General features: G+C 45.0%; 1 protein-coding gene across 1 annotated transcript in view; it reads left to right on the top strand.

Annotated features, from left to right (window-relative positions):
* The first annotated feature begins 19,862 nt into the window (after window positions 1-19,862).
* The window catches only part of KLHL1 (kelch like family member 1), a 282,888-nt gene continuing 276,655 nt past the window's right edge, over window positions 19,863-26,095 (top strand). Inside the window, exon 1 of the mRNA XM_054974105.1 lies at window positions 19,863-20,353. Within this exon, the coding sequence (XP_054830080.1) occupies window positions 19,863-20,353 (491 nt within the window). The remainder of the gene's footprint in view (window positions 20,354-26,095) is intronic.

Genomic DNA, 26,095 nt, shown 5'->3' with positions numbered 1-26,095 from the left:
TCCTGCTGTGGTATCCCTGTAATGCCAACATGAATGATAGCAGGATTTGAGGCCAGCAGGACCTTAGAGACCAACAAAATTTTCATGAGTCAGAACGCCCTTTTTAAGATACCCTAGACAGAACTAAATGTATCTTTGAGTCCTCTTTAAGGTGCCACTGGAATCAAATCCTCCTGTTATACTGCAAACCAACACTGCTTCCCACCTAAAATTATTTTAATGAATGATAGATTTTTTTCTCTCTTCATACCTCATGCCATTCATAGTTAACCTTCAAATGTTTTGGGTTGCTTTTTACTTATTTCGGGTCCAATAGACCCACACAACAAATCAAAAAAGTATATTTTAGTTCTGTCTAGGGTTTTACCAAAAGGCTCTGGCTGTGCAGTTTTTATGGGCATGACTGGCTAGACAGTATGCTTTGTCAGGGCTTGTTGCTGCCACCACTGGTCGGGGCACTGGCTGGGCCAGCCCTGACATCAGAGGGGCACCAGGGATGCTGCAGGACCCTGCTCTATGGAAGGAGGGGTGGTATACCTCACCCTGACTCCCTCTCAGTCCACTTGCCAGCCTGCTCAACCTGGCCTGTTTACCCCCTGCGTCCTCCATCATGTCCTCCTCCAAGCCTCCACTCTCACACTGCTCTGCTCTCACTCCACACCATCACTCCTTACTCACACCCACCACCTCAGAGCTCTTCCCAGCCACCCTTTATAGGGTTTCCATTCTCCACCCCGCCCTCCTTCCAGGCTTGTTCCCTCTCCTGACTTGGCCCAGTTGTGCCTTCCCTCAGGTGTTTCCCTCCTACCACTAATCCCTTCTTGGCTTCCTTGCCTTGCTGGCAGGGTGGGGTTGAGTGTGAGCCATCCCCAGCTGAGGTCTCCTCGGCCTTGCTCACAAGGAGCTGCCCCAGCCAGCTTCTGTGCTACTGAGCTTGCCTGGCCTTGCTCACGAGGAGCTGCCCCAGCTGGCTTCTGTGCTGCTGAGCATGCCTGGCCTTGCTCACAAGGAGCTGCCCCAGCCGGCTTCTGTGCTGCTGAGATTCCCTGGCCTTGCTCGCGAGGAATTGCCCTGGCCAGCTTCTGGGCTGCCTGCCCATTGATGCTGGGCGGGGCTACCCATCTCCTCCCCCAGAATGCCTGTGGCTGCTCCACCTGGAGGGGCTTGGCTCCTAGCAACTCCTGAGCCAGCCTACTGTCCTCTAGCCAGGGTGTGGCTCTGGACTGTAGTGGCTGCTTCTTCTCCTTGGCTGGTAAGGGCTCTGTTTGGGCTGCTGCTGGGTCCCTATTCCCCCTGCCTTGGCCCTCTTCCTCTGACCTGCTTAGCCCCCACTCTTCCCCCTGGAGGGTGGGACTGGCTGGTCTCTCCCTGCTCCCTCCAGCCCTCTGAGGCTTTGGCCTTTCGCCCCTTCCCCCTGGAGTGGGCCAGTTCTGGACCTGGTTGCTGGCTGGGGTGGCAGGGCCGCTGCCTCCCTGTTGCCTCCCACTGCTCCCTCCTGGCAAGTCTGGGGGCTGGGACTCAGACCCTGGACATGCTTTAGATAGAGCTGCCACTGAAAAGAAAATGGTACCCAGAACAGAAGTCTCCCTCTCTCCCTGTCATGCTTGGCACTTCATTAGAGATGGGCAAGAACAGCAATACGAATTAAAAAACCCCATGAACACCCCAATCTGCTGTTCATGAACAAGCTGTTCATGAGGCCCCATCCAAACTGAACAGGTGGTCATTGCAAGCCCTGTTCATTGCTGTTCGTCAAGCCACACAGTCTGGCACCTGCAATCAATTCCCTTGGCAGCTCAGGCAAGGATTGTATGAACTTTGAACTCCTGCTGTTGCCCTGGAACCCCCAATCTAAGCCCAATTTAGCTTGATTGGCAGGTCTTCCTTCCAAGTATGGACTGGAGCTCCAAATTTGTTACAAGAGGAAAAGACCAGGGGGGAGGGGGGCTCCCAGGTCTGGCTTCCATGGAGAGACAGCTGCTGTTAGAGAGACAGGATGAGTGCATTGGAGCTTGAATTTTCTTTGTGTGTGGTGGGATCCCCCTTCAGGTTCCAGGGCTGCTGTCAGGCTCTGGGGCCAAGCTATTATTTATTATTGGTACCTTTCCTGCTGCCTGCTCAGGTAGGGTTTCTGGGAGTCGTGCGGTAGGGATCTTGATGGCTGGAGGAGAGCCTGCTGGCCCCCACGAACAACGAACATGTTCGTGACAGGATCATGTTTGTCAGTGTTCATTGTTCGTTGTTCGCGGATGGCAATGAACAACGAACACCATGTTCATTTTTTTTTTTCTGTTCGTGCCCATTTCTACTCTTCATTGCTTCCAATCATCTGGAGTAGAAGTGGTCAGGGAAACGTACAACTCGATGTCCTGACAACACGCATGAATATGTCAAATACAGGGAGCAGAGGAGAAATCAGCAAGCCAAGCCTAATGAGTCATTTTGCCCAGAAATAGAGCTTCTGAATTACTGCCTGGTTCTTCTCAATGTTGGAGTTAGGCTTATGCGACCGCAACAGTAAAAGGAGCAAATTGTTTTCAAAATGCTTTCCTCTGCAAATTTCTTTTTTAAAAAAAACAGCATTAAATGTGATAGCGGGAGTTTAAAAAGAATTGTTTTAGTATTATTACCATTGCTAAGGTAGTTTGTGCTGCTGCTTTCTTGGGCTTTTAATTCCAGGGAAACTGTTAAAAGTGACCTACATTAGTCTCTTTTAGGTGTAATTTTTTTTTTTAAATACCCAACTCTTTAGTTCCATTTTGAACTCTCCTGCTGACGTAATATCCTCTTTTCTGCTCTACTGTTTATATGGCTGTCACAGGAAAAGTGCCACTTGAATCTCTAATTGCGGGAGTGCTCCTAGCTGGAAACCATGTACATGAACACAGGCTTGCTCAATTGTCTAAAAATTGTGGAACACTACCCATTTTTAAATTGCCACTCATTTTACACTGCACATTTGATCGAACAATTAAACAATGCTAAAGACTGATCTAAGAACACGACTCTGCCCATGTTTTTTTTCCTTTTGAAGTCAGTCCGACTGATCTCAATGGGAATTACCTCTTTGCAAGTGCATGTGAAAAAATCCACCTTTATGTAGGTTTACTGGATTCTTATATACTGAACTAAACTCCCTTTCCCACTTTATTTATAACCCCTTTCCAAAAACTAAGCAATATAGATAGGTTATGTAGCTTTAAGCAGGACCTTACTGGGTAGTTCCATGGTGTCTAATGTCAGTCTTAGAATTACTTATGCTCTGTTTCAGCATTTCTTCAACTCTGTATCAGATTTTTGCTATTGTTATATCTTTGTAAACGTGCATTTATTTACCCTATGGCATTGTTTATGGAAATGTCCTTGATATTGACTGTGCTAATCTCACACTATGTGATCCGCCTTGCGTGTCAGTGAGGAAGGCAGACTCTAAAGTAATAGTAATAGTAATAGTAATAGTAATAGTAATAGTAATAGTAATAGTAATAGTAATAGTAATAGTAATAGTAATAGTAATAGTAATAGTAGCAACAACAACAATAATAAATTCTAGTTCATCAAAACTGAACTGGATATGTGATGCTGACATTATCACCAACATTCATCTATGTTTCTCTCGCAATGAAGGGATACTGGGTTATGCCCGGGCTGTGCATACTGTCCTGGACCATCCAACTTGCTCTTAGGGTGGGGTAGAGGTATATGAAAGAGCAGAGAGAAAAAAACTGACAGCGCTTCTAAGAGGGTCAACAGTGTTATACCCTTCTCAACCCATTAACTTCAATGGACTTAGAAGGGTATAACTGTGCTTGACTGTACTGTTATGCTTAGGACTGTATTGTTATAGTCCCACGGAGTCTGCAACTGCCAAGGAAGTAAGGAAAATGAGTTTGCTACAAAACATAAATTCAGGTTCCCATTTTAAAGTGGCATTTCCTTCTAATAGGCCAGACTAGTGTCTTGGAATTGCAACCAGGTGTCTGCAAATTTCCAGCAAATGAGATTACCTGCTCAGATGCCTTATTGTTTGGTTCTTTCCTATCTTACATTTGTTTCCTTTATGATATTTATTATACTTCCTCAGCTTTTTTTCTCCCTATGTGCCCCCCCGCCCCCCCCGCACCGGTTTCAATGAGAAGGACGTTTCTTCCTGCAAGGGTTTTATTTTCCACTAAACCAGGATGAAATTATTGGGGATTGTGTCTCTCCTGCATGGAAATCTCTCTCCAAATTTTAGGCAGCTAGGAGATGGGCTTGCATTTTATTGGCAATTAAAATTCTTGCTTGCACAGCAGGCATGGGGAGGTATTAATTGGTGTGAGATTAGCTGACGGTTTCCTCTTTTTCAGGATCCTCAAGTGCAAGGGCGTGTGTAAGATATGTGTGTTTGTATGTGTGTGTTCAAACAAACAAACAAACAAAAAGCCTTTGGATCTAGGTAACTAAATACTGACCCATATGCCCCCCTCCCCACGCACACATACACACAGTTTGGACCACTGCAGTTATGTGATTTGATCATTTTTCTCTTAGGTGAGTGAAAGAAAAGGTATCGCTTCCCTTGCTCGCCACACTTTTCTTAACAAAATGGCTGTTCGTGGTCTGCTTCCTTTACCCATGAATGTGAGGTTGTTTGTCTGTTTGTCATACTCAAGCTAATAGTAGCTGGGAGAGGAATTTACTTCTGGGAAAAGACACAGCTACTTTTACAAAGCAGACGAGCTTGTGTGTATATGTGTATGTGTTTGTGTTTAAGCAAAGCCTTGGACCCTACCTCTATTCCATACCCTTCAATCTGCTAATTGTGGGGAGCTTTGGTCCCTATCATAGGCTATCGGCTCCGCCTGCCCATCTGTGCACCAAACCTTTGTCCCTGCTGATCAGACATAGCACCAGATAACGAAATACCTCCTGCAAACAGGTCTCCTGCTTATGCAGAATTTGAAAACCCCTCCTAAAGCCTTAGAGACAATGTAAGGACCAAAGGAAATTGGAAGCCCTGCGCACAGAAAGGATTACTGAGACCTTTTGGTTCAGTGGAGAGAACTGCTAACTGTTCTGGTTGGATGATGTCAGGTGCACATCTGCTGAGTCGCTTTCTCTTTTATCTACAGCCCCCACTACTCAAGAAACCGAAAGCAGATAGAGAGGTGCTAGAGTAGTGTCAAATCGGGATTTTTCTTATTGTTACCAAATGATTTCAGTTGGATTAGTTTTATTATGCATTTTTAAAAGACAGACAATGGGCAGCGACCTCACAAGTTCCTCTAGCGTGCACAGGACTTTCTGAGTCGTGTTTACGTAGCTGCACAATCGCTATGGTGGACTTGTATTTCTTTCTGTCTTGTGGCTGATTTTGAACCTGTTCATTAGGTGAAACCATTTCCTCCAAGATTCACAGTTGAACCAGATAATTAAATCATGTTGGGTCAGGTGGGAAAGGGGGACTACAACTCCAATCAGACTGTGTGAAAATGTGCATGCACAAAATAACCTTGATAACACAGGCATAAATGAATACAAAATGGGATTCAAAAAAGCCAGTTATCAGTGTTTAGAATCACTGGCTGAGTGACGGTTACAGGTGGGTAACTGTTGGTGTGCAGTAGAACTGCAAGATTTGAGTCCTTAGAGACCAACAAAATGTTCAGGGTATGAGCTTTCAAGAGTCAAAGTGACCTGGTTCAGAGTGACAGATTTGCTTACAAGTTACTTAAACCAGTGGGGGACCTGCAAGACTTTTCAGGGGCCATCACCTTTTCCTTTCCCCATTGTTTCCTCTTTCCCTTCCCGAACAGCCCCTGTAGACTCTCCCTTTTCCCTGATTCTTTATCTCCAACCTGCCCCATCAAAGGCCAAAACAGCTCCGGGAGGGCCCTGCCCCTGCCATGGCTGCAGTCTCTGGATTTAATTATCCACAGATTGCCCAAATTAGATATATTGATGACTGATTGCCCAATGATGTGCAGTGATGACAAACATGTGGAGGGGGGAATCTTACTGTTTGAATACCCTGAAAGTACCCTTTCAACTGGCTTGAGCTGCTTATGAACAGCTAAACTGATCAATGAAAAACTGGCTACCTGTTTCTGACTAGCAGACAGAATGTGCTGCACTTTCTAGTATACAGCTAATCATATTTCTGATATCTATCTTTGGCATTTGTGAGAACTGCGGGGGTGGGTAATTTTTACAAGTCTCTTACTTTGATGTCTTGGTTTCTTTCTCTCTTTTATAAGCAGGCTCTGATTTGCTTGGTTTCTTCAGCAGCATCCCTGCCTGCAGCATCCAGCCTCATACCTTTTGCAACTTTACAGCTCCATAATGCCAATTTTCCACAACCGCAGACTATTTTTAAGAGTGCAACTTTTACTGTGCCTTTATCATAAGTTTTCTACAGAAATGCAAATGAAGTTGTTGCCTATGTGTTATGTCAGTCTGCATTCCGGCTCAAATGACTCATGCCTTTCTTGGGTTATTGAATACAGCTTGGCCAGGCATCTGGGCTTGGATCCCCGTTGGCATTGGAGGGCCATCCTGCTGACCGATGCATCTTCCGCTAGCCCCATGCTGGCCCACCGTAGCAAGTGTCATCTGCCACCAGCACATGCCAGGTGACCTCCTCTTCCCAATCTGTCGGGGTGAGCAGACCCATGGCCCACTCACCCTACTGGGATCCAGCCCAATGCCACAAAACCGCCAAACCCATAAAGTTGTGACAGTCCTCCTTCCAGTCCATGGAAGTGGTGGGTTGGAGGGTAACATGCTGCTCCTGCTTATGCTCCGGAAGGAATGGCGTTGACCACGAGGCTGGACTGGACGTGGGCTGGGCATTCCGCCCCATCCTGGCTGACCCGCCTCCACTGCATCCTTCACAATGGTGACAACCCAGCCCGCCGGTAAGTCAGCGAGCTTCTCATACAAAACAAAACCCACCTGCCATCCCCACAAATGACTTTAACAGCCTAAACCTACCCACTGACAACGAATGGAAGAAAAGGATAGCCTGCTGGTCAAAAGCGCAAATGGTATGGATAATCGAATGAAGAAACTCCAGCATTCAAATTCATGTTCTTCCTCAGTACTAGATGATAATGTTTTAGTTGTTGATGTTACAGATTCTCTGAGAAAATACGTTGACATCCAAATTTGACATATTTTGGAACTGGATAGATGGTGTGTAATTTGGGGAGATTTTAAAACATTTATTGTTGCCAAAACATCAAAAGTAGTATGACAATCCTTCTGTGCACACTTCTGGTGCTGCATATTTGTCCATTTCTCAGGTTCATTGGCAGACTGTTCCTAGAGGAATTATTTTAACATTTCCAAGACAATTTCTACAGGTAAGTTCTACATTCAATAAATAGAATGTAGAACTACAGTATTCATGTGTTATGGAACTCTATGACATCTGCTGGCATAATGAGAATCAAAGCAGTTGAATGGGTAACGGTGCAATCATGTGCTAAGTTACTCCAACCTATAAATCAAAATGATAATGATAATGATAATGATAATGATAATGATAATGATAATGATAATGATAATGATAATGATAATGATAATGATAATGATAATGATAATGATAATGACAACCTAAGCCCATTGAAGTCAGTGGGTTTAGATGGGAGTAACTCTGCATATGTGTCACCAGCCTCCAGTCCCAAGGGTGGGTTTTCAAGAACAAACATGCCCAGGGTGTGGGGAAAAGAGACCCGTGCAACCTGGAGTAGAACACTGTCACCAATTTCCTCTAACTAAGGGCCAAGCTACACATGACGAATGACACTTGAACAGCAAGTGTATTTCTCCCTGTTCACTTGCCCTCCACTCAATCCACTTGCCGTTCAAGTGTCATTCGTCATGTGTAGCTTGGCCCTAACTCTATGGTCAGAGATTGAGGAAACAAACCCTCCGGGAGTAAGGGTGTTAATCAAGAAATCAGCCCAGCTCTGTAGTCCATCTGCAGACTGAGTTCCACAAAAACGGTTAACTGGTAGATGAGCCAAATATGCCAAGATGCTGGATTCAGATTGAAGCCCCAAAACCTCATAACACCACGCAAGAGTAAAGATTAATATATTTATTAATTAAGAGTTGTGCAAAAGATTACACGTGTCAAAAATGTGCAAAAGAGGAAGATAAAACAGCGAGGACTACTTAACTAAAGCCTAAATAGGTTTCTCCACCTATTAAATAGGGTTGCCCAGTCCCTTTACCTTTCCAGTGGGAGGGGGGACCTGGCATGTACCTCGTGCCTTCTGTGTGTGCACTCGCTCCCAGTGCTTGTGTGATGATGTCACTTTTGGAAGTGATATTGTCATGCTCATCATGGGAACACTCCTGTACTCTTCCCATTTGGGGCCAAAATCGGCCCCCAAATGAAGCACAAGGAGCACTCCTGTGGGTGGTACAATGACATCACATCCAGTAGTGATATTGTCATGACTGCAGGGAGAGTGTGCCAGGCGTGTTCCTGGGGTGCCTGCCAGAGGTGGGTGATCTCTGAGTGGCCCAAAACCTCCTACTGGTTGCCAGTGATTGATGGGCAAGCAGGTAAACTGCCAAGAGATTGCCTACCATTGGTGGGCACCAGGGATCCGTACTAATAAACCAGATGTAAAGTCAAGTCACAAAGTCCAAGTGAAACAGAACACCAAGAGCTAGCTTTCCAGTCTAGTCTGAGAACGAAATACAGCCAAGGGCCAGTAATCTTGTCTGACTGCCAGGCTAAGAGCAAAATGGCCAAGGGCCAACACCCTAACCAAATGTGAATATAAGAGCAAAGAACTAACTTAGAAGCTCCATTTTTTCCCCATATCAGCTTGCAACGTGGGATGATTCTAAGAGCCTCTGCTGCCGAGGCATGTCCTCCTGTCAGAGCAACGAGCTCCCAGCTGTACTCTGATCCTTAATGAGATGGAATGCAGGCGAGGAGCCATGATCTCGTGGCTCCTCGATTCTGCAAAAAAAAAAAAACTTGCCCAAGCTTATCTTTCTGGGAATGGTTTGCTTTGAGTTCACCAGAATACTCTTTTGAGGCTGAGCCAGGCAGATCTGTCTGAGCAAGCATTGGGCCAAGAAACTGGGTAGAAATAGGCTAGTTTCTTTAGTTTGTAATTTCACGGTAACTGGTTGAGCTGCGAATTGGGAAGACTCTGGTTCAGATCTCTTGAATCCACTGGGTGGCCTGGCTGGCTGAGTTCTGTCATTGGCCAGCAGCGCCCTTTGCCCTCCCAGGCACCTCCTTCTGCATGCTGTGTGGGGCAAATACTGCCAACTAGCAACAGCGGTGGCCCTAGCATGGAGAGGGTAGCCTGGAGTGGTCCCAGCATGGGGTGGCAGCCCTCAGGCTATTGGCCGACTGGGACTTTCCCCAGTAACCTTAATGGGCAATCTTTCCCTGTTTATATTGTTTAATGTTTTAAATTGTTCTGGCTGTTCTGTGCCTTGAGTGCCTTGCTGAGCATAAAAGACGGACGGAATGAATACGTGCAAAAAATGGAGTATGGGTAGGCCCAGACTAAATACATCATCCCTTTGCATGGGCTAGTTTATCTAAGGGCCAAACTACATGGTATGAATTTTGGCCCATTTGGTCTGCGTTCCCCAGACTTGACTTGTTTTCCTTGCAGTCACACAGCAGCTGCTGGAAAAGGAATTTTTAAAATCCACAGGGCCCCAGGTCAGTGCAAGAAAATGGCATGGTGGGGGAGGCAGGAACCTGGACACAACTCGCCAAAATTCATAATGTGTCCCTTGCTGAAATGTTTTGGAGAAGTGAGAAATTGGTAAGTGGACAATGAAACTGTTGTCCTTCTGTCTTTTAACAAGACCTTATGAGCTCTTTCCTGGCCCTTTGCATCCTTGTGTATAATATCTGAGGAAAATTAGGGCCAGTATGTTAAAAATATGCAATGTTGTCAATGAAAGTGTCATGTCACTGTAAATGGACTATGAATTTGCTGGCATATCTTCGCTCTGCAGCCAACAAAGGTATTCTGATTTCAGATGGATTCATGTTAAAGCTACTATGCTCTCCACCGTCTAAGAAAAATAACGGTGAATGGAGCATGTAATTAGATATGAAGAAATAACTCCAAGAACTTCATATTCCGCTGAGCTCAAAGACGAGAGCCACACAGACTCTGAGCACTTTTAACACAGATACTTTCTTTTGAAGGCTAGCAACAAACTCTGGGAGCCCAAGAATGTGTGTGTATAGAAAAAAAGCACCGTATGTATAAAATGTTAAAGCAACTAGCTATTGCAACCACTTTAAGAAGTTTTGCTATACAGAGAGAACTTCAGTGGATTAGAACTTCAGTTTACAATGGGCGTACCAATTAGGACCGCTATTAACAATGAGACAGAATGTAAGTATTGTGCATTCTGGTCCTGGTGTGCTTTGTGGTAATTCCGTACTTTCAGCTGTCAATTTAAGTGTAGCTCACTTACGTGGCTTGACTCCTGTGCCAATTTGCCGCAGTGCCTCCACTCTCACTGAGTGTGTGAGAAATAGCGTTGTTACGGGAAGTGGAATCTCATTTTCCAAAATTCACATTTTTTAGATGTAGCCATTGATTCCTCTTGTTCTCTTTCAAAGGAAGAGTGTCTCTTTGTAGTTTTCTGTTACACCTCTATGTACCCTTGCAGGGTTTTATGTCACACTCCACAGGGTGCTCTAGCAAGAAGGTAAGAAGGTTTGGGAAGAAAATGCCTGCCTCTGAGCATGTACAGAATGAAATTCTGAAATTCAGTTGAACCTCCTTTCCTGTCTCTTCTTTCCTAACTTCTCTTTTTATGGAAGTGGAGTTGATTCAAAACAGACTCCAAATTCTTAAAAAGAGGGGAAGAAACAGATGGTTGGGTTTCAGGTACAAACTGGTTAAAGAGGAATGAATATAGTAAAGTTCCTCTTAATGACACCAGAGAGAAAGAAACGGGAGAATGGTAGGGTGGGGGATGACTATGTGAGTTTGGATTATGCAAAGTTTGTTACCCCAAACTTTGCATAATCCATTCAAGATGGTCAGTTCTTGGGAAACAGCTAGAACTGTCTGTGACTTCAGATCCGGGATGCAATTGTCTGTCAGCTCCTACAAAAGAACAGAAAATGCTTTTTTATGAGTCCTCCAACAGCCTCATTCAATTCTTGGGCTACTAATCTCCTAGATTTACTAATCTCGATCAAAAGGAATATTATTATCTTGTAGCATGTGGTTCATGTGTGTGTGTGTATGAAAAAAAAATGGTCCAAAAGATGCAATAGAGTTCTCTTAATATATTAGTCATGAAAGATGAACGTGGCTACATATTAAGAGTTAAACATGATGTCTTAGGTCCTATGAACCATTTCTGTGTGCGCAGGATGGCTTCTTTCATGGAGCGCACTTCCTCTTGGACAAGCACTGTCATTCCCATTGAAAACCACTGATCTTGTACAAATGGAAGTGGCAGTGCAAGAGGAAGAGTGCTCACCCTCAGAGGCTATCTAGCTCCCATGGAACTTATCCATGGGATCCAAGCCAGATAATTTTATGGGTCTGGGAAGGTTTCCTTCATGATCCCAGGGTTTTTTGGTACTACAAGGATGGAAAGAAAAATCAACTTTTAGAGTTGGGAACTTTTTAAAAAAATGAAAGTCTGTATTAGGATTTCCCCCCCTTGATTACGCTCCAATGAAAAGGGAATATGAAAATATATGCCTGACTTTTACCCTCCATAAATAATGACTGCCTTCAAAACCAGATACATTTGGTCCAAAAAATATTGGCTTTTGTGGCAAAGGTTGCAAGCTTAAATACACTTTCCTGAAAGTAAGCCCTATGAATAATATTGGACTTGCTTCTGACTATATCTGCTTAGGATTGCTCCTAAAGTTTCTCGATGTATCTACAACCCTTCCACTGTCTTCTCTCATTCCTGATCACTTGGGACATGAACCGTTGATAAGATCTTTTATGCAATCACTACTGAAATGAATGGGAGCCATGGAAGATTCTTAAGAAGCTTCATTCATTTAAAGGGTTAGCTGTGTTAGTCTGTAGTCGCAAAATAGTAAAGAGTCCATTAGCAGCTTGAAGACTAACCAACTTTATTGTAGCTTAAGCTTTCGAGACCCATAGTTCTCTTTGTCAGATGCATCCGATGAAGAGACCTGTGATTCTTGAAAGCTTATGCTACAATAAAGTTGGTTAGTCTTCAAGCTGCTACTTGACTCCATTTATTTAAGTGGTGGTCGTACAGGAGATTGAGCACTGAAATAAAAAAATGATCTGTCTTCACTATTTGTTTCTTAAAGGGATTTTTTGTCTTGTTTTACCAATGAATACTGGGAACAAAATCACGACGCAAGGGATTTTGCGGTCTAGTCGTTATGGCATAAATCAATATTTAAAATGCACAGTAGTGATTTCCCTTCCCTCGAAAGTGTGGCCTTGTGACCTGGATTCTTGTTCTGTTAAAATACGTAGCTTTGTCTAGGGAAACATATAACCCTTCACAGAGGCTTGTAACTGGATTTACTAGCTCGGTGCTAAGTCAAAAAGTGCTGGAACTGTTCGCCTAGGTGCAAAAGTCCATGCTTCATGTATGAGTTCTGCATAAACAAGGAGCAAAAATATTTCTAACTGAGGGAAGCTATTCTCATGAACCAGAGTCCCTGTGATTTTACTATAGAACTCTTTAGATTGCTCTGGAAAGGAAGAAAAAAAAAAACTTTGTTAAAACCAAGAAGTATACGTCAAACCTGAACTTTTAGTCTTTTCCTATGAAGGGAAAATGTATGCCTCCCTCCTTTGCACTGCAATCCTAAGCAGAGTTATATCCTTCTAAGTCCATTGAAGTCAATGGGCTTAGAAGTGTGTAACTCTGTTTAGGACGACCCTGCCACATACTTAATTTCAGTGCGGAAACTGGTTTGCTGCCACTGTGTTTCATTTTATTGCCTACAGTCTTTCATGCATTTTATATGATGATTTATGAGCTAGAAGCTGATGCCATGCAAGGCAGTCCCCCCCCCCCCGCTCTTCTCTCCTGGCTTCTAACCACGGAGCCATTCATTCTGTAATTATATCCCAGTTACATAGCGCAACCTTAGCAACTCTTCCCCTTAGGTGAGTAAACGTCCCTAGGCAAATGTCTCTGCTGTGATTGAGCCTCCCCCTGTGCTGGGCACTGTCTGCATACTTTAAAGTGACAGCCCCAAACCAAGCATTATGCTGGCTGTGTGCATTTCCTGTTGGAGGCAAAGGGTGCCTCTCACTAGAGCAGGCTGGTCTGCCCACACAAAGGAGGCAGAGCCAGAAGTGTTCAGCTTTGCAAGGGAAGTTTTTAACCGGTAACCTTGCTTCTGTCATTCAGGATGAGGCAGATCCGCTAGCCTCCCTTGCTGTTCTGTGATAGCGCTGTTTTTAGTTTATTGCCTTTGAGGCTGCCTGGGAACCAACCTAAAAAGAATGTGATAATGGAGGTGTCGTCAGGGATCTCTTTACAGTAAACAACACACTCAATCTGGGTCTCCAGAGTAAAGAGTGCATCTTTACTCTTTTATGGGGGCATAGTGAGAAGTCATTCCACAGGACAGTTTTATACCCAGAAGAGTGTTATACACATGCACACGCACACACACACACACACACACACACACGCACACAAAGCTATAGTGACGCTAGATCTGCCACATCTGTTCAATATTTTTATTTATTTTATTTGTTTCAAATTTCTATTCCGCCCTCCCCGCGAGCGGGTTCAGGGCGGATAACAACATAATAAAATACAAAATACAATAAAAACAATATATTAAAATACAATAAAAATCCATACACATTTAAAACAGGATGGTGGACAGCCTTCGCAGGGAGGGTTAAGATTTTATACACCCCTTTTTTTTTCAGGCCGGTGGAGGCCCAGCCTCAGTCATATGCTTGGCGGAACAACTCTGTCTTACAGGCCCGGCGAAAAGATAGTAGGTCCTGCCATGCCCTGATTTCAGCAGACAGAGTGTTCCACCAGGTGGGAGCCAGGACCGAAAAGGCCCTGGCTCTAATTGAGGCTAGGTGGGCCTCCTTGGGGACAGGGTCCGCCAACAGCTGTTTGTCCCCTGATCGGAATGTCCTCCGGGGAATATATGGAGAATATATATCTCTTTTTCAGGATGTCATGGAAAGCCTAACATTCACTGTTAGGATCAGTATCAAAGTCATACCTAACTAGAGATGCATCTGCAGAGATTTTGATGAGTGGGGAAGGCAGGGTACAATTCTCAGCCAAATTCAAAGACCCTCTCTTGGATTAAATTGCCAAAAATAAAAACAACCTCATTGATTTTAAAGGTGTTTTCCCAGTTACTGAATGTGAATGTATCAATGTTAGGAACACGGGTTGAGCAGTCATGTTTTTTAAGCCGAGTGATTTGGCATGCAGACCTAGAGCGTAAGTTCAGTTACAGTGCAATCTTGAACAGAATTATACCTCTGTGAGTCTGTTGAAGTCAGTGCACCAAGAAGGGGGTAGCCCTGCTTAGGAACACACTGTTAATTGTTTACAACAGCATTTAGGCCACTGTGTAGTATCAAAGAGTTTGTGAGAAAATACAAGTGCTCCTTAGAAATAACCACTTGTGATTGGAAATATGAGGGGTTTTTAATCATATTTGCAAGACACAATGGCAGGACTATATTAACCTATGCCCGGGGCCCTAGGCTTTCAGGTATTTCGGGCCCCCTTCAGCACTTCAATAAGTATACTTATGAGAGTACATATATGGATAAATATATATGCACACATATTGCTGCCGGGCAGAGTGCAAAGTGCCTTTAACCATTGCAGCCCTAGGGTGCAGGTGACAGTGCCTCAGCAAAAAGGATTGATGGGCCCGAAGTCCCTGAAGGGCCCCTAGACTTCACCCTAGTCAGCCTTATGAATAATATGGCCCTGCACAATGGACGTTCTAGATTCATGAGAGCAGTTGTAAATGGGTCTATTTAGAACCCTACTCATGTTGGTTCAATGGGGTTTACTCCCAGGAATGTGCTCTTAGGATTGCACCCCTAAGCCTCCAATGTGATAGTAAAGGCCACTTTACATATGAACCCCTGAATCTGCCTTATTCTGAATCAGGCCATCAGTTCATCGAGGTCAGTATTGTCTACTCAGGCTGGCAGCAGCTGTCCAGAGTCTCAGGCAGAGATCTTTAACAACAACAATAATAAAACGACATTCAATTTATATACCACTCTTCAGGACAACTTAACACCCACTCAGAGAGGTTTACAAAGTATGTCATTATTATCCCCACAACAAAACACCCTGTGAGGTGAGTGGGGCTGAGAGAGCTCTGAGAGAGCTGTGACTGACCCAAGGTCACCCAGCTGACTTCAAGTGGAGGAGTGGGGAACCAAACCCAGTTCTCCAGATTAGAGTCACACCACTTTTAACCACTACACCAAACTGACTTTTTCATGTCACACACAACCTGATCCTTACTGCAGATGCTGAGAATTGAACCTGGGACTTTCTGCATGCCAAGCAGATGATCTACCACTAAGTCACAGCCCCTCTCCAAAGAACATTATAGAAAGATTCCTATATTGTCATTTTCAATTGCTCCACTGTCTATTACATCTTTATCTCCTCCTGTTGTTCAAGGTTTCAAAGCAGTGTTCATGCTTTCCCTTCCTCATTTTCTTCTTGCAACAACTCTGCGATGTAAGACCGAGTGACTATGCCAAGGTCACCCATTGAGCTTTACAGCTGGATGAAGACTTGAACTTGGATCTCTTCAGACTCTCTCTGGGCTGACCATCTCAATTCTGTCTGAAATCTTGCATTTGTCTGGGGAAAAAATTACAGTAAGCAAAGCATGGCATAGTGGTTAGAGTGTAGGACCGGGATCTGAGAGATTCAGGTTCAAATCCTCACTCCGCAACAGAAGCTCGCTAGATGGACATGATAGATGGAGATGCTAGATGGAAATTATTATTATTATTATTATTATTATTATTATTATTATTATTATTATTATTATTATTATTATTATTATTATTATAGAGAGCTGCTGTAGCACAGTGATTAAGTGGGTTGGCTGCGAATCAGCACTCTACTGGTTTGAATCCCACTCCTGCCATCAGCTCAGTAGGTGGCCTTGGGGAAGCCAATCCTCTCAGCCCCAGCTCCCCAGTTGTATTGTGGGGATAATGATAATATTGACTTGTTCTCCACTCTGGGTGAGGCAGTAATCTGTTTAGAAGAGCAGTATATAGGTGCAGTTGTTGTTGTTGTTAGTATCAGTATCAGTATCAGTATCAGTATCAGTATCAGTATCAGTATCAGTATCAGTATTATATGACATCCAGACATTCACATACTCTCAGCCTAATCTAACTCACAAGAATTTTTGTGAGGATAAAATGGTGAAAGGAAAAGTGTAGAGGAGAGAGCATATGAAGTAAAACAAAATAAAAATAAAATTTTCAAGAGCCTTAAATCAGTCTTATTTTCTGGTGCGTTTGTCTATCACGCACGTTCATACATACAAATACTGTAATGTACGTATTTATTTACAAATACTATATTTCTGCAAAAGTTCAAAATGACTTCTAATAAAACTGCATCACGCTTCCCACCCCAAAACAGTGCCCTTTATAAACAATGGTATTAACATCCAAAATTGATCAAATACTTAAACCCTGTAAGACAAATTATAAATCCAGAAGAGTCTCATGTCAGAAATGTGGAACAATAAAATGGAGCAAACAAGGGGTTAACTTGCTGAAAAAGGTGCCCCCACATAATTTTCTGATTCTTGTTAGATAAAGTGTCTTTTTTCTTCTCCTGTGGAAAGCTATTCCAGAGACCGGGTTGGAAGTGGGGTTATGAAGGGTCAAATGAACTTTTCAGAAAGAGAACTTATAACAAAAGACCTACACTGACATATGTGTGTGTGTTGGGAGAGGTAGTCCTACAAATATGTGGCTCCCAGCTTGGAAAGGACTTTAAAGGTAAAAACCAGCACCTCAAATTGTGCCCTAGAAATATAGCAGTAGCCGTTGCAGAAAAGTTGTTCTGGGTATAGAGGCGGTGTCGTGTATTGGTTAGAGTGCCAGATGAGGATCTGGGAAACCGCAGTTCAAATCTCCACTCTGCCATGGAAATTCCCTGGATGATTTTGGGTCAGTCACTCACTTTCCCAGGCTAACCTACCTGATGGGATTCTTGTGAGGATAACATGGAGAGGAGGAGAACAATGTAAGCTTCTTGGGGGTCTTCCCTGGGAAGAAAGGCAGGTGTAAATGGAGTAAATAAATAGTGAGATGTCCCAAAGAAAAGGCAGAATGCTGTATTTTGCACTAGTGGAAATTACAGAGTTATATTCAAGAGCAGGTCTGCATAGTGCACATTACAGTTCTTCAATCTGGAGGACACAGAAGCATCTATCGGTGGGGCTAGGTCAACAGGATTTAGGAGAGAGGAGAACTTTTAGGTCCAATGTAGCCCTGTTGGTGACACTACCAGCCTGTTTCTTCAAAATTCAAGCCTGGGTTCTGACAAGGTCAACTTGACCCTGTCCAGGTAAAATAGTCCTCTCAAGAACCTCTGCCTTTCCAACCAACAATGTCCATGTCTTGTCCAGATGCGGCTTGAGCTTGTTGAACCCAGTTGGTGCTGAACCCAGAAGTTCAGCTTGTTGAACTTCATCCACTGGAGCACAGCCTATCTTCCAGAACAGAGACAGCAGCAGGTGGAGGATGTGGCAAAGAAATGTGCTGATGGCACCCATCTATATAGTGATACTGCCAACTTCAGAATTCTGGATGACCTTATGAAGGACATAGATGAAATCTTGGAGATCTGAGGTAATCCTCAAAGCAGTCCCCAAGCCATCTTTGAAGGAAACTTGTCTGTCTTTCATAAAGAAAACACCAAAGCCAGCAGAGGGCTACTATAAAGCATAGGCTACAAATGACTCAATGAAATGGCATGGTACAGATGAATAGAACTTACACAATCAGCAGGAGAATTTTTCAATAGTCATTTGCAAGAAGAAATCATTCATCAAAGCAATTAAAATGGTCTTTGTTCTGTAACTGGGCTGGAAACTAGACTGAAAAGCGACAAGGGAAGAACTTGCATTTGGGTAAGCTTGGAGTTGCTCTGACGCAACCTTTTGCAGTTGTGTTGCCTCAGAATGGCAAACTGCACTGTAGTTGGCCATGTCACTGTCAAGTGAAGTCCTCTTCAGTTTCCCTTTAAATAGGTTAAGAAATAACCCATAAATTTATTAATTAAAAAAGAGAAAGAAATAGCCCTGAGTCATGAATGTATTTATGATTTATGGAGTCTGGTTTTTTTTTTCTGGAAAGAGGGCAAGGGTTGGATTTACAAGGTTTATTCATCACAGCCCTAAGCATCCTGTTGACTCCATTTGGGCTGATCAATCAGAAATGATTAATAGAGAAACAGATGCTTCCTACTCCCTGCAGCCCTGAAGGTATGTTGAAATCATAGTCCAAGTCAGAACATATTTGAGACTTTACCAGCACAGACATCTTGCATAAGTGTCACAAGAAGATAAGACAATCTTTTGGAACCACTCTAGGTGTCTCCAATCCATGAACAACTTTAAAAACTGATCTGGACTCAATTCAGCTGACACAGTCATGGGGAGAGAGCCTTATTCTCTGGCTTCATTGCTGTGCTATAGGTCTGTGAATGGAACACTGAGACCTCCCAAATCTCCCAGAACTTTCAAGAAACAAATTGGAACCCTGAGCCCCTTGGAGACTGGGGTGGGAGTTGTCTGAATTCTCAGGGATAAATAGGCTAGCAAAAAGCAGAAGAAAAGGGCTAGGATGGAGAGTTTGTTATCTATGGAAATCAGTCACTTTTGACAGGCTGGATTTGTGTGGCAAAGGAGATTTTTGCCTGGGGGAGAATTAAAGGGACAACCACCCGAGCTCTTTGGAAATCTTGACCAAAGGAGTAAGGCACTCTGTGGGGATCTTAGCCCTTCCTGGAGAGGCTGCAAGACCCTTGACTGGCACTCTGGATAGGAAAAAACTTCTCGACATCCCTCCTTGTTAAAAAAAAACTTATTCAAAAGAAACAGCTGGAGTGTGCCTTTTTTTAAAAAAAAAAATAGACAATATGTTCTAAGGAGTCGGCAAGAAGGACACACGACCCCCCCTTTTCTCCCCTTCACCCGAGGGTCAGCGTCTCTGAACATCTGCCTAATTTATGGACAGGGTTGGGGAAGGAGGCGCCGAGGAGGAAGCAGGCGGAGAGAAAACGGTGCAGCGAGGCCCTTGGCAGCCGGGGAGGGTGGGAGAGGGAGATCGACTTGAGCCTTATAAAAGCAGCCCTGCCTGGTCCCGGGTTTTTTTCAAGGCTGTGCAACTTTAATACGTTGTTATTCCTTCTCCTCCTCCTCCTCTCTCTCCCTTCCCCGCCTTCCTCCTCCCCTGGCTTCTGAAGGCAGAGGAATAACTCCCGGCGCCTGCCACACGCTTCAGCACCACGGAGAGCGGCAGGCGGGCTGCGGAGCGGCAGCCTGGCGGAGGGGAAGGCGCCGCGCGGTTCAGCACCACGGAGAGCGGCAGGCGGGCTACGGAGTGGCTGCCAGGCGGAGGCGAGCGCGCCGCGCCGTTCAGTACCACGGAGAGCGGCGGGCGGGCTGCTCTTCGCCGCCTCCGGCTTTCGGCGGCAGGGGGGCGAGCCTGTTTGGCGCAGCGCTCCTGCCTCTTGGGCCCGGGGCGCACAGCCCCTTCTCTCCCCTCGCGGCTTCCTGTCCCCGCGGAGGGCTTCTCCGGCTCGGGAGGCAGCCCCTCTCGCCTCCGCCCGCCCCCGGCCGCCTCGCCATGTCCAACTCGGGCAGGAAGGACTTCGACGTGAAGCACATCTTGCGCCTCCGCTGGAAACTCTTCAGCCACCCGGCGGCCCCGGCGGGCGGTTGTTTGCAGCAGGACAGCGGCAGCTTCGAGCACTGGGGGCCCAGCCAGAGCCGCCTGCTGAAGAGCCAGGAGCGGGGCAGCGGTGCCTTCTGGAAGAAAGCCTCCTCTTCTTCCTCCTCCTCCCCCTCCTCGTCCTCCTCCTCTTCGGCCGCGGCCGCCTCTCCGGCGTCGCCCCTCAACGGGACCTCGCTGCCCGCCACCCGGCTCCTCCATGGGCTGGCCGAGCAGGCGCGTCCCCCGCCGGCCCCTCGCACCATCTTCTACGTGGAGTCCCTGGAGGAGGGGCCCGACTGGACGCGCCCGCAGGAGACCACGCTGCTGCTGCGCCAGGTCGAGGCGGAGCCGGCGCCCGGCTCGGAGGGCGGCGGGCAGGCGGCGGGGGACGGCGTTGGCCACAGGTATGGCTCGTGGGGGGGGGGGGAGGGATAACTGGCCGGTTCCTAAGCGCTGGCCCGCCCGCAGCCCACCCGGAGCTCTCCTCCGCAGCTCCCACCCACTCCCGTCACCTTTCGTTAAACTCGACCCACATAACATCCAGAGTGCAAACTTCCGGATTTCCTGGGTAGGAGTTTCGGAGAGTCAAAAGTCCCTTGTTCAGATGCATTTCAAAGTAGAACTATGTAGGGTTTTATTCAGCCAAGTGGGAGGTCTTGCTCTTCTGCTGCAGAACCACGGGGCTACCCATTGGAAACTATGCAAACTTTCTGGTTCTCCAGAACTCTTCTTCAGGTTGCATGTTAAAGAACAACAAACACAGTCTTGTCTCCAATGCAAAATGAGGGTCCCCCCCCCCATCCCGGCTCAGTAGTAGAGCATCTGCTTTTCACACAAAAAGTCCCAGAAAGTTAACTGGCACTACATCGCTAGTTAACAGGACTAGGTGATGTAGAAGATCTCCACTTGAAACCCTGGAGACCTACTACCAGTCTGAGTAAACAATACTGCCCTAATGGTCAGTAGTGATTCAATATAAGGCAGCTTCATATGTTCAAGAGGGGGGGTTGTCTTAACATTCGCATACAAGTTACAGTGATGTCCAATAATTAATTTTGGTATGTATGACTTTTGGAGGGGCGTCCTCTTACTTTCAGGGTCTCCTTCCTATCAAGTAAATGCAGAACAAACAAAAGGGGAGGAAATACACGTGGCATGCATCTTCCTTTCCCCTCCCGCTAAATCCAACCTGATGAAGAGTTCTGATGAACTGGAAAGCTTGTGTGATGTTTTGTGCTATTTTGGTTGGTCCTAAACAGTACATGTTGTATCAAGGCGTGCACACACAGAAAAAGAATAGCCACAACCTCCCTATTCTTAATAAAGAACTCATTTCCGAAAGAGGGTCATGGCAGTATTACATGGCATTTACCTGAGGAGTTTGCTTTGGAGCAATGCATGGTCCAAAGTACTGCTTATCTTGTGTGCAGCATGGCAAAGTACTGCTTATCTTGTGTGCAGCATGGCTGGAAACCAATATATGGTTTGAGAGCATGACCCATCTTCTATAGCCCTCTATCAATTTTCTTGTGAATCTGGAGAAGACTACATTTATTTGCAGATGTTCAATCCAGATGAGCTCCCGGACAGTTCAATCCTAAGCAGAGTTACTCAATGGGTTTAGAGTGGAGTAACTCTGCTTAGAGTTGTGCTGTAAGTACATGTTAGTAGGACTAGGATGTAAGGTTGCAGTTCTGTGCATATTGAGGGTGAGGGTGGGAGATGAACAACTGATCCATAAATTCAGGGCAAATTGCATGTTCTCTCAGAAGTGAGACTTTCTTCCAGGGATGAACAGAATTACATCCTCATTAGCAATCTTGATATGCTTACTTGGAAGTAAGTGTCACCGTGGTTTGTGGGTGTTACTCCTAGGGAAGCATGCAGAGGAATTCAACCTTAGCAAGTTGGGTGGAACTTTTGTCCAAGTGATCACAGAGAGGTACAAGCTGCACATCCCAAAGGTGGGATTTAAGTGCATCCTCCTGAACTCTTCCATGAATGTCAATGGATCTGAGGAGCGCTGTGAACTTTGAATGGATGCAGCTTTAGTTCATAGGGTGCCAGCAGACTTTTGGAAGTAATTGCACCTGATCTTGTCCTGAATATCCTAATGTGATTCCACCAGTTTCACAACACGTAAGATCCAATGAGGAGGAGTGGGTTGTGATTTACAACAGTGGAGCTAAAGCAGAGAAATGTACATTGGCCGGGGATGTCCTGTATTCAGTCCCACCTATTGGTACTTAAAAGGGTTTTGAGTCCCCCGCAGGCACCTGGCATGAATTCAACATGTTGCAAATCTACAACCTCTGACTTTCTGTGGCTTCAGCTATGGGATGGGGAGGGCAACAGATGTAGGTTGTGATTCGCCTGGAGTTGGATGCCTAAAAAGAACTTAACTTTGGATAAATGCTTGGTCTCCTGAGGAGGAGAGCAAATTCTTTCTTCCAAATGGGAGTTTTTAAAAAGCTAACTTGCCCGAGGGCTATTTAAGAGGCTATGGTGTGAGAAGTAGCTCTGTAAAATAATTTTGCAGTTGTGAGTTGCTGTGAGAGCAACCCTAAGTGAGTCTGCTTGGACATAAGTCCCATGTATTCTTAGGACTGCAGCCAGTGACTACATGTCCCGGGTTTTAGTCCTCCTCCTTGTACAAAACTTACATCGCCATCCTAGGCAGAGTTACTCCAGTCTAAGCCCATTGATTTGAATGGGCTTAGACTGGAGTAACTCTGCACTGTTAGTTTAATATGAGCCAGAATCCGCCTTGCCTCAGGCTTAACTTGGGACCATGGGAGCTTACAATGTAAATAGGGTACATTTGAATATCTTAGAACACATCCATAGGACTGGGCTCTAAGGCTACGATGCTGTATGCATGTGGGATCGGGTGTGTGTGAACATCCTGATGTATTCACTTGTCCTTTCTGCTACTCTAAGTAACGGAAACTGATCTCTCCCCACCTGGAGAGGATTTGAAAGGCAGAGTGGGCAAATGTGAACTTTATGCTTTCCCCCCTTGAAAATTGACTTCTGCCATTTCAAATAAATTTAGATCTGCCTGGGAATTTAAATATATATCCATGCTGAAGAACATCCCCACCCTAGAGGTTCAGTGGCTTAATCAGGGATTCTGAAATAATTCCATGCAGTTGACGAGCTTCCTGAATTGTATTTGCTGGTGCTAAAAGTTCTGGGACCAGGCTTCTGTCTTCCAGAAAGTAATGAAAAGCACTGTTTCCAAAGCATTTTAATGAGGGGCTGGTAGATACATCACGCTGAAAACTAGGGTGTTGGTTAAAGCCCGTAATAAGGGAGAAAATCCTTGAGAGTCCATATTTACTGTATTTCTTTATGGACCCATAAGATTCAGTGTCCCAGTGGATCTTTGGGAGTGCTTTGGGAATCCTTTGGAGATGATTGCCTAAGGCTCCACAATGTTTTATACTAGGAAGTAACCCCCATTGAATGTCATGGGCAGCGCTATTCTAAGCAATCCTAGTCAGTGGATTTAGAATGGTATTACTCTGGTTAGGAATGCGTTGTTATTAACGGTGCTGAAGTTTGGGTTGTAAAGCTACAGTCATATATGTGCACACTACGGAGATGTATCACTTAATTCAGTGGGTCATTTCTGGGTAAATATGCTCAAGCAGTCACCCGAAAGTATACATACGAATATTTGTCGCATTGTCCATTCCATCTCTTACAGAGATTTGTTTGCGTTCTCTTTTGCCATGAGATCCGAATAGAGAAAATGTCTTTACTTCTTTCAGGGTATAGGACTAACAGACCAGAAACTCTGTTCTGTTTTCTTTGACTGACTTTAATAGGCTTGAGTTTATTGTTCTTCTGTGGTGGCTGAATTTCAAAAGCAGGGCTGTGAAAACGTCACTGGTTTCTTGGCATCAAGAGGCACAATCTCCCCAAAGTTAAGCACTTACAAGACTCTGTTGGGGGTGGACATCATTCCCATTGAAGCCAAGGAGACTTTAGGAGTGCCGAACTTTGCCCAAATTCTGCCCCAAACCAAACTTTGGGTACCAATCCTGCTCAAAATTAAACATATATTGTGGATGTGAGGGCGATCTGGCTGCGGCATCTGTCATGCCATTGATCGCCAGGGTTGATTCGGCTGATCCGGCTGGCTGGCTGGGTGTCCCCTTCCTCCCTCACCGCTCCATGTGCATCCCTCCCGAAGCTGCGCACTCAGTGGAAGAGGACGATCATCCCAGATAGAAGGAGTGAACCGTTCATTGATCAAGGGTATACGATAGCTGCACTCCCCTGCTAGAACCTCCAAACATATATCGGAAGTTTCTTGGTGCAAGAATCAGATTTTTAGACAATTGGGTGCCAAGGGATTTCTAGCCCTGCTGGTCTGGCCAGGCTGGTCTGGATTATCCATGGAACCTTTGCAGATATTAAAGTGATCTGCATAGTGACAGCAGAATTTATTTTAAAGTGTGATAGAGATCCAGAGCATTTAGAACTGCTTAGTTTCCCCTGTCACAAGTCTGAGGAGTAGAGACATCTGTCACTAGACCCAGGTTTTGGAGTGGAGCAAGCTGAGTTCTTTCCTAAATCTTACAAGTCAGTTCCTAGTTTATAAAAATAATGTTGCATCCTTTGGATCCTACAGTGATAATTTTAGCTGGGTTATGTTATCTCTGCAAATGCTCAACAGATCATTGACTCCGAATAGTGATCTCACTCTAATTCTAAGATTAGCAGCAGTTCCTTGTCAAAGGATCAAGAAATAACTCAGAATTCTGAACCTCATGAAGTGAAACACTAACATCTTTCACCTGTTTCACTGAGAACTGGAACCTCTGTGCCTTGTATGGTAGTGATGGAGAGTGCCCTCAAGTTATAGCTGAGCCCCGGTGGGGTATTCATGGCAACAGACTAACAGAGGTAGTTTGCCATTGCTTGCCCTGGTCTTCGCTGGAGGTCTCCCATCCAATTACTAACCAAGGGACCTGCTTAGCTTCTGAGATCTGACAAGGTCAGGCTCACCTGGGCTATTCAGGTCAGAGTGCTTTGTATGGTACGCTGGGGTAATTAGTTATCTTCACTCTATTTGTTTGTTTATGCCTCTCTTTTCTTCCCAAGTTGGTCCCAAAGAGACTTACGTTGTTCTCCTTTCTACCATTTAATCCTCACAACACCAATCTTGTGAGGTAGGCTAGGATGAGCGAGTGTGACTAGCCCAAAGTCACCCATTGAGATTCTAGGACAGAGCAAGGTTTTGAACTTGGGCCACCCAGATCCTAGTCTGAAACTCTAACCACTATACATGCTGCCCCTGAATATTGGAGGGACCCCTTCCTGGTATTCCCTCTTTCCACTTTCACATTCTATCTATTGCTGTAATTAACCAGAGAAATAGCATGCTACCCTGCCTGACAAATATATTTATTTATACAAGTGGCATTTAAATCAGCCTGCTGTTACTGTGAATGATACTTTTTTTGACAGTGATGAATCAGTATAAAAACTGGTGCCATAAAGAAACTTACCCCAAAAGATAAGTGATGCAATATATCCAAGGGACAATCTTATGGAAACAATTTGAAAATCCATGATTACTGTACAATATATTCATGGCACCTACAGGGTGGGCGATAGTTGCTTGTGTTCATTTCAATGGCTCAGATAGCAAACCATCATTTTTATTTCTCACACTGAAGTCCTGACTGAGCAATGTTATACTGAGCAAATGGACTCACATATGAAATGTAGACAAAATCTGCTCACGTCAGCTGACTGCATCTAGCAACAATGTTGTGTGAATTCCACTCTCAAGGTGGAACTATACGTTTGGCAGTGGAGGAGTTCCAGTCTGTACTTCTTAACAGACATGCAAACCAGAACCGAGACACTTTTGCAGCAAGACTGTGGAAGGCTGAAGCAAATCCCTTCCTCATCAGCAGGGCTTTTTTTCAGCCGGAACGCAACGGAATGGAGTTCTGGCACCTCTTGAAAATGGTCACATGGCCAGTTGCCCCACCCCCTGATCTCCAGACAAAGGGGAGTTTAGATCGCTCTCCGTGCCGCTGGAGCAGCACAGAGGGTGATCTAAACTCCCCTCTGTCTGGAGATCAGGGGGCGGAGCCACCGGCCATGTAACCATTTTTGCCAAG

Source organism: Eublepharis macularius, chromosome 3, assembly GCF_028583425.1.
Source record: "Eublepharis macularius isolate TG4126 chromosome 3, MPM_Emac_v1.0, whole genome shotgun sequence".
Classification (NCBI taxonomy): Eukaryota; Metazoa; Chordata; class Lepidosauria; order Squamata; family Eublepharidae; genus Eublepharis; species Eublepharis macularius.
The sequence above is the reverse complement of the archived record's forward strand: the minus strand, read 5'-3'. Positions and strand labels throughout refer to the sequence as shown.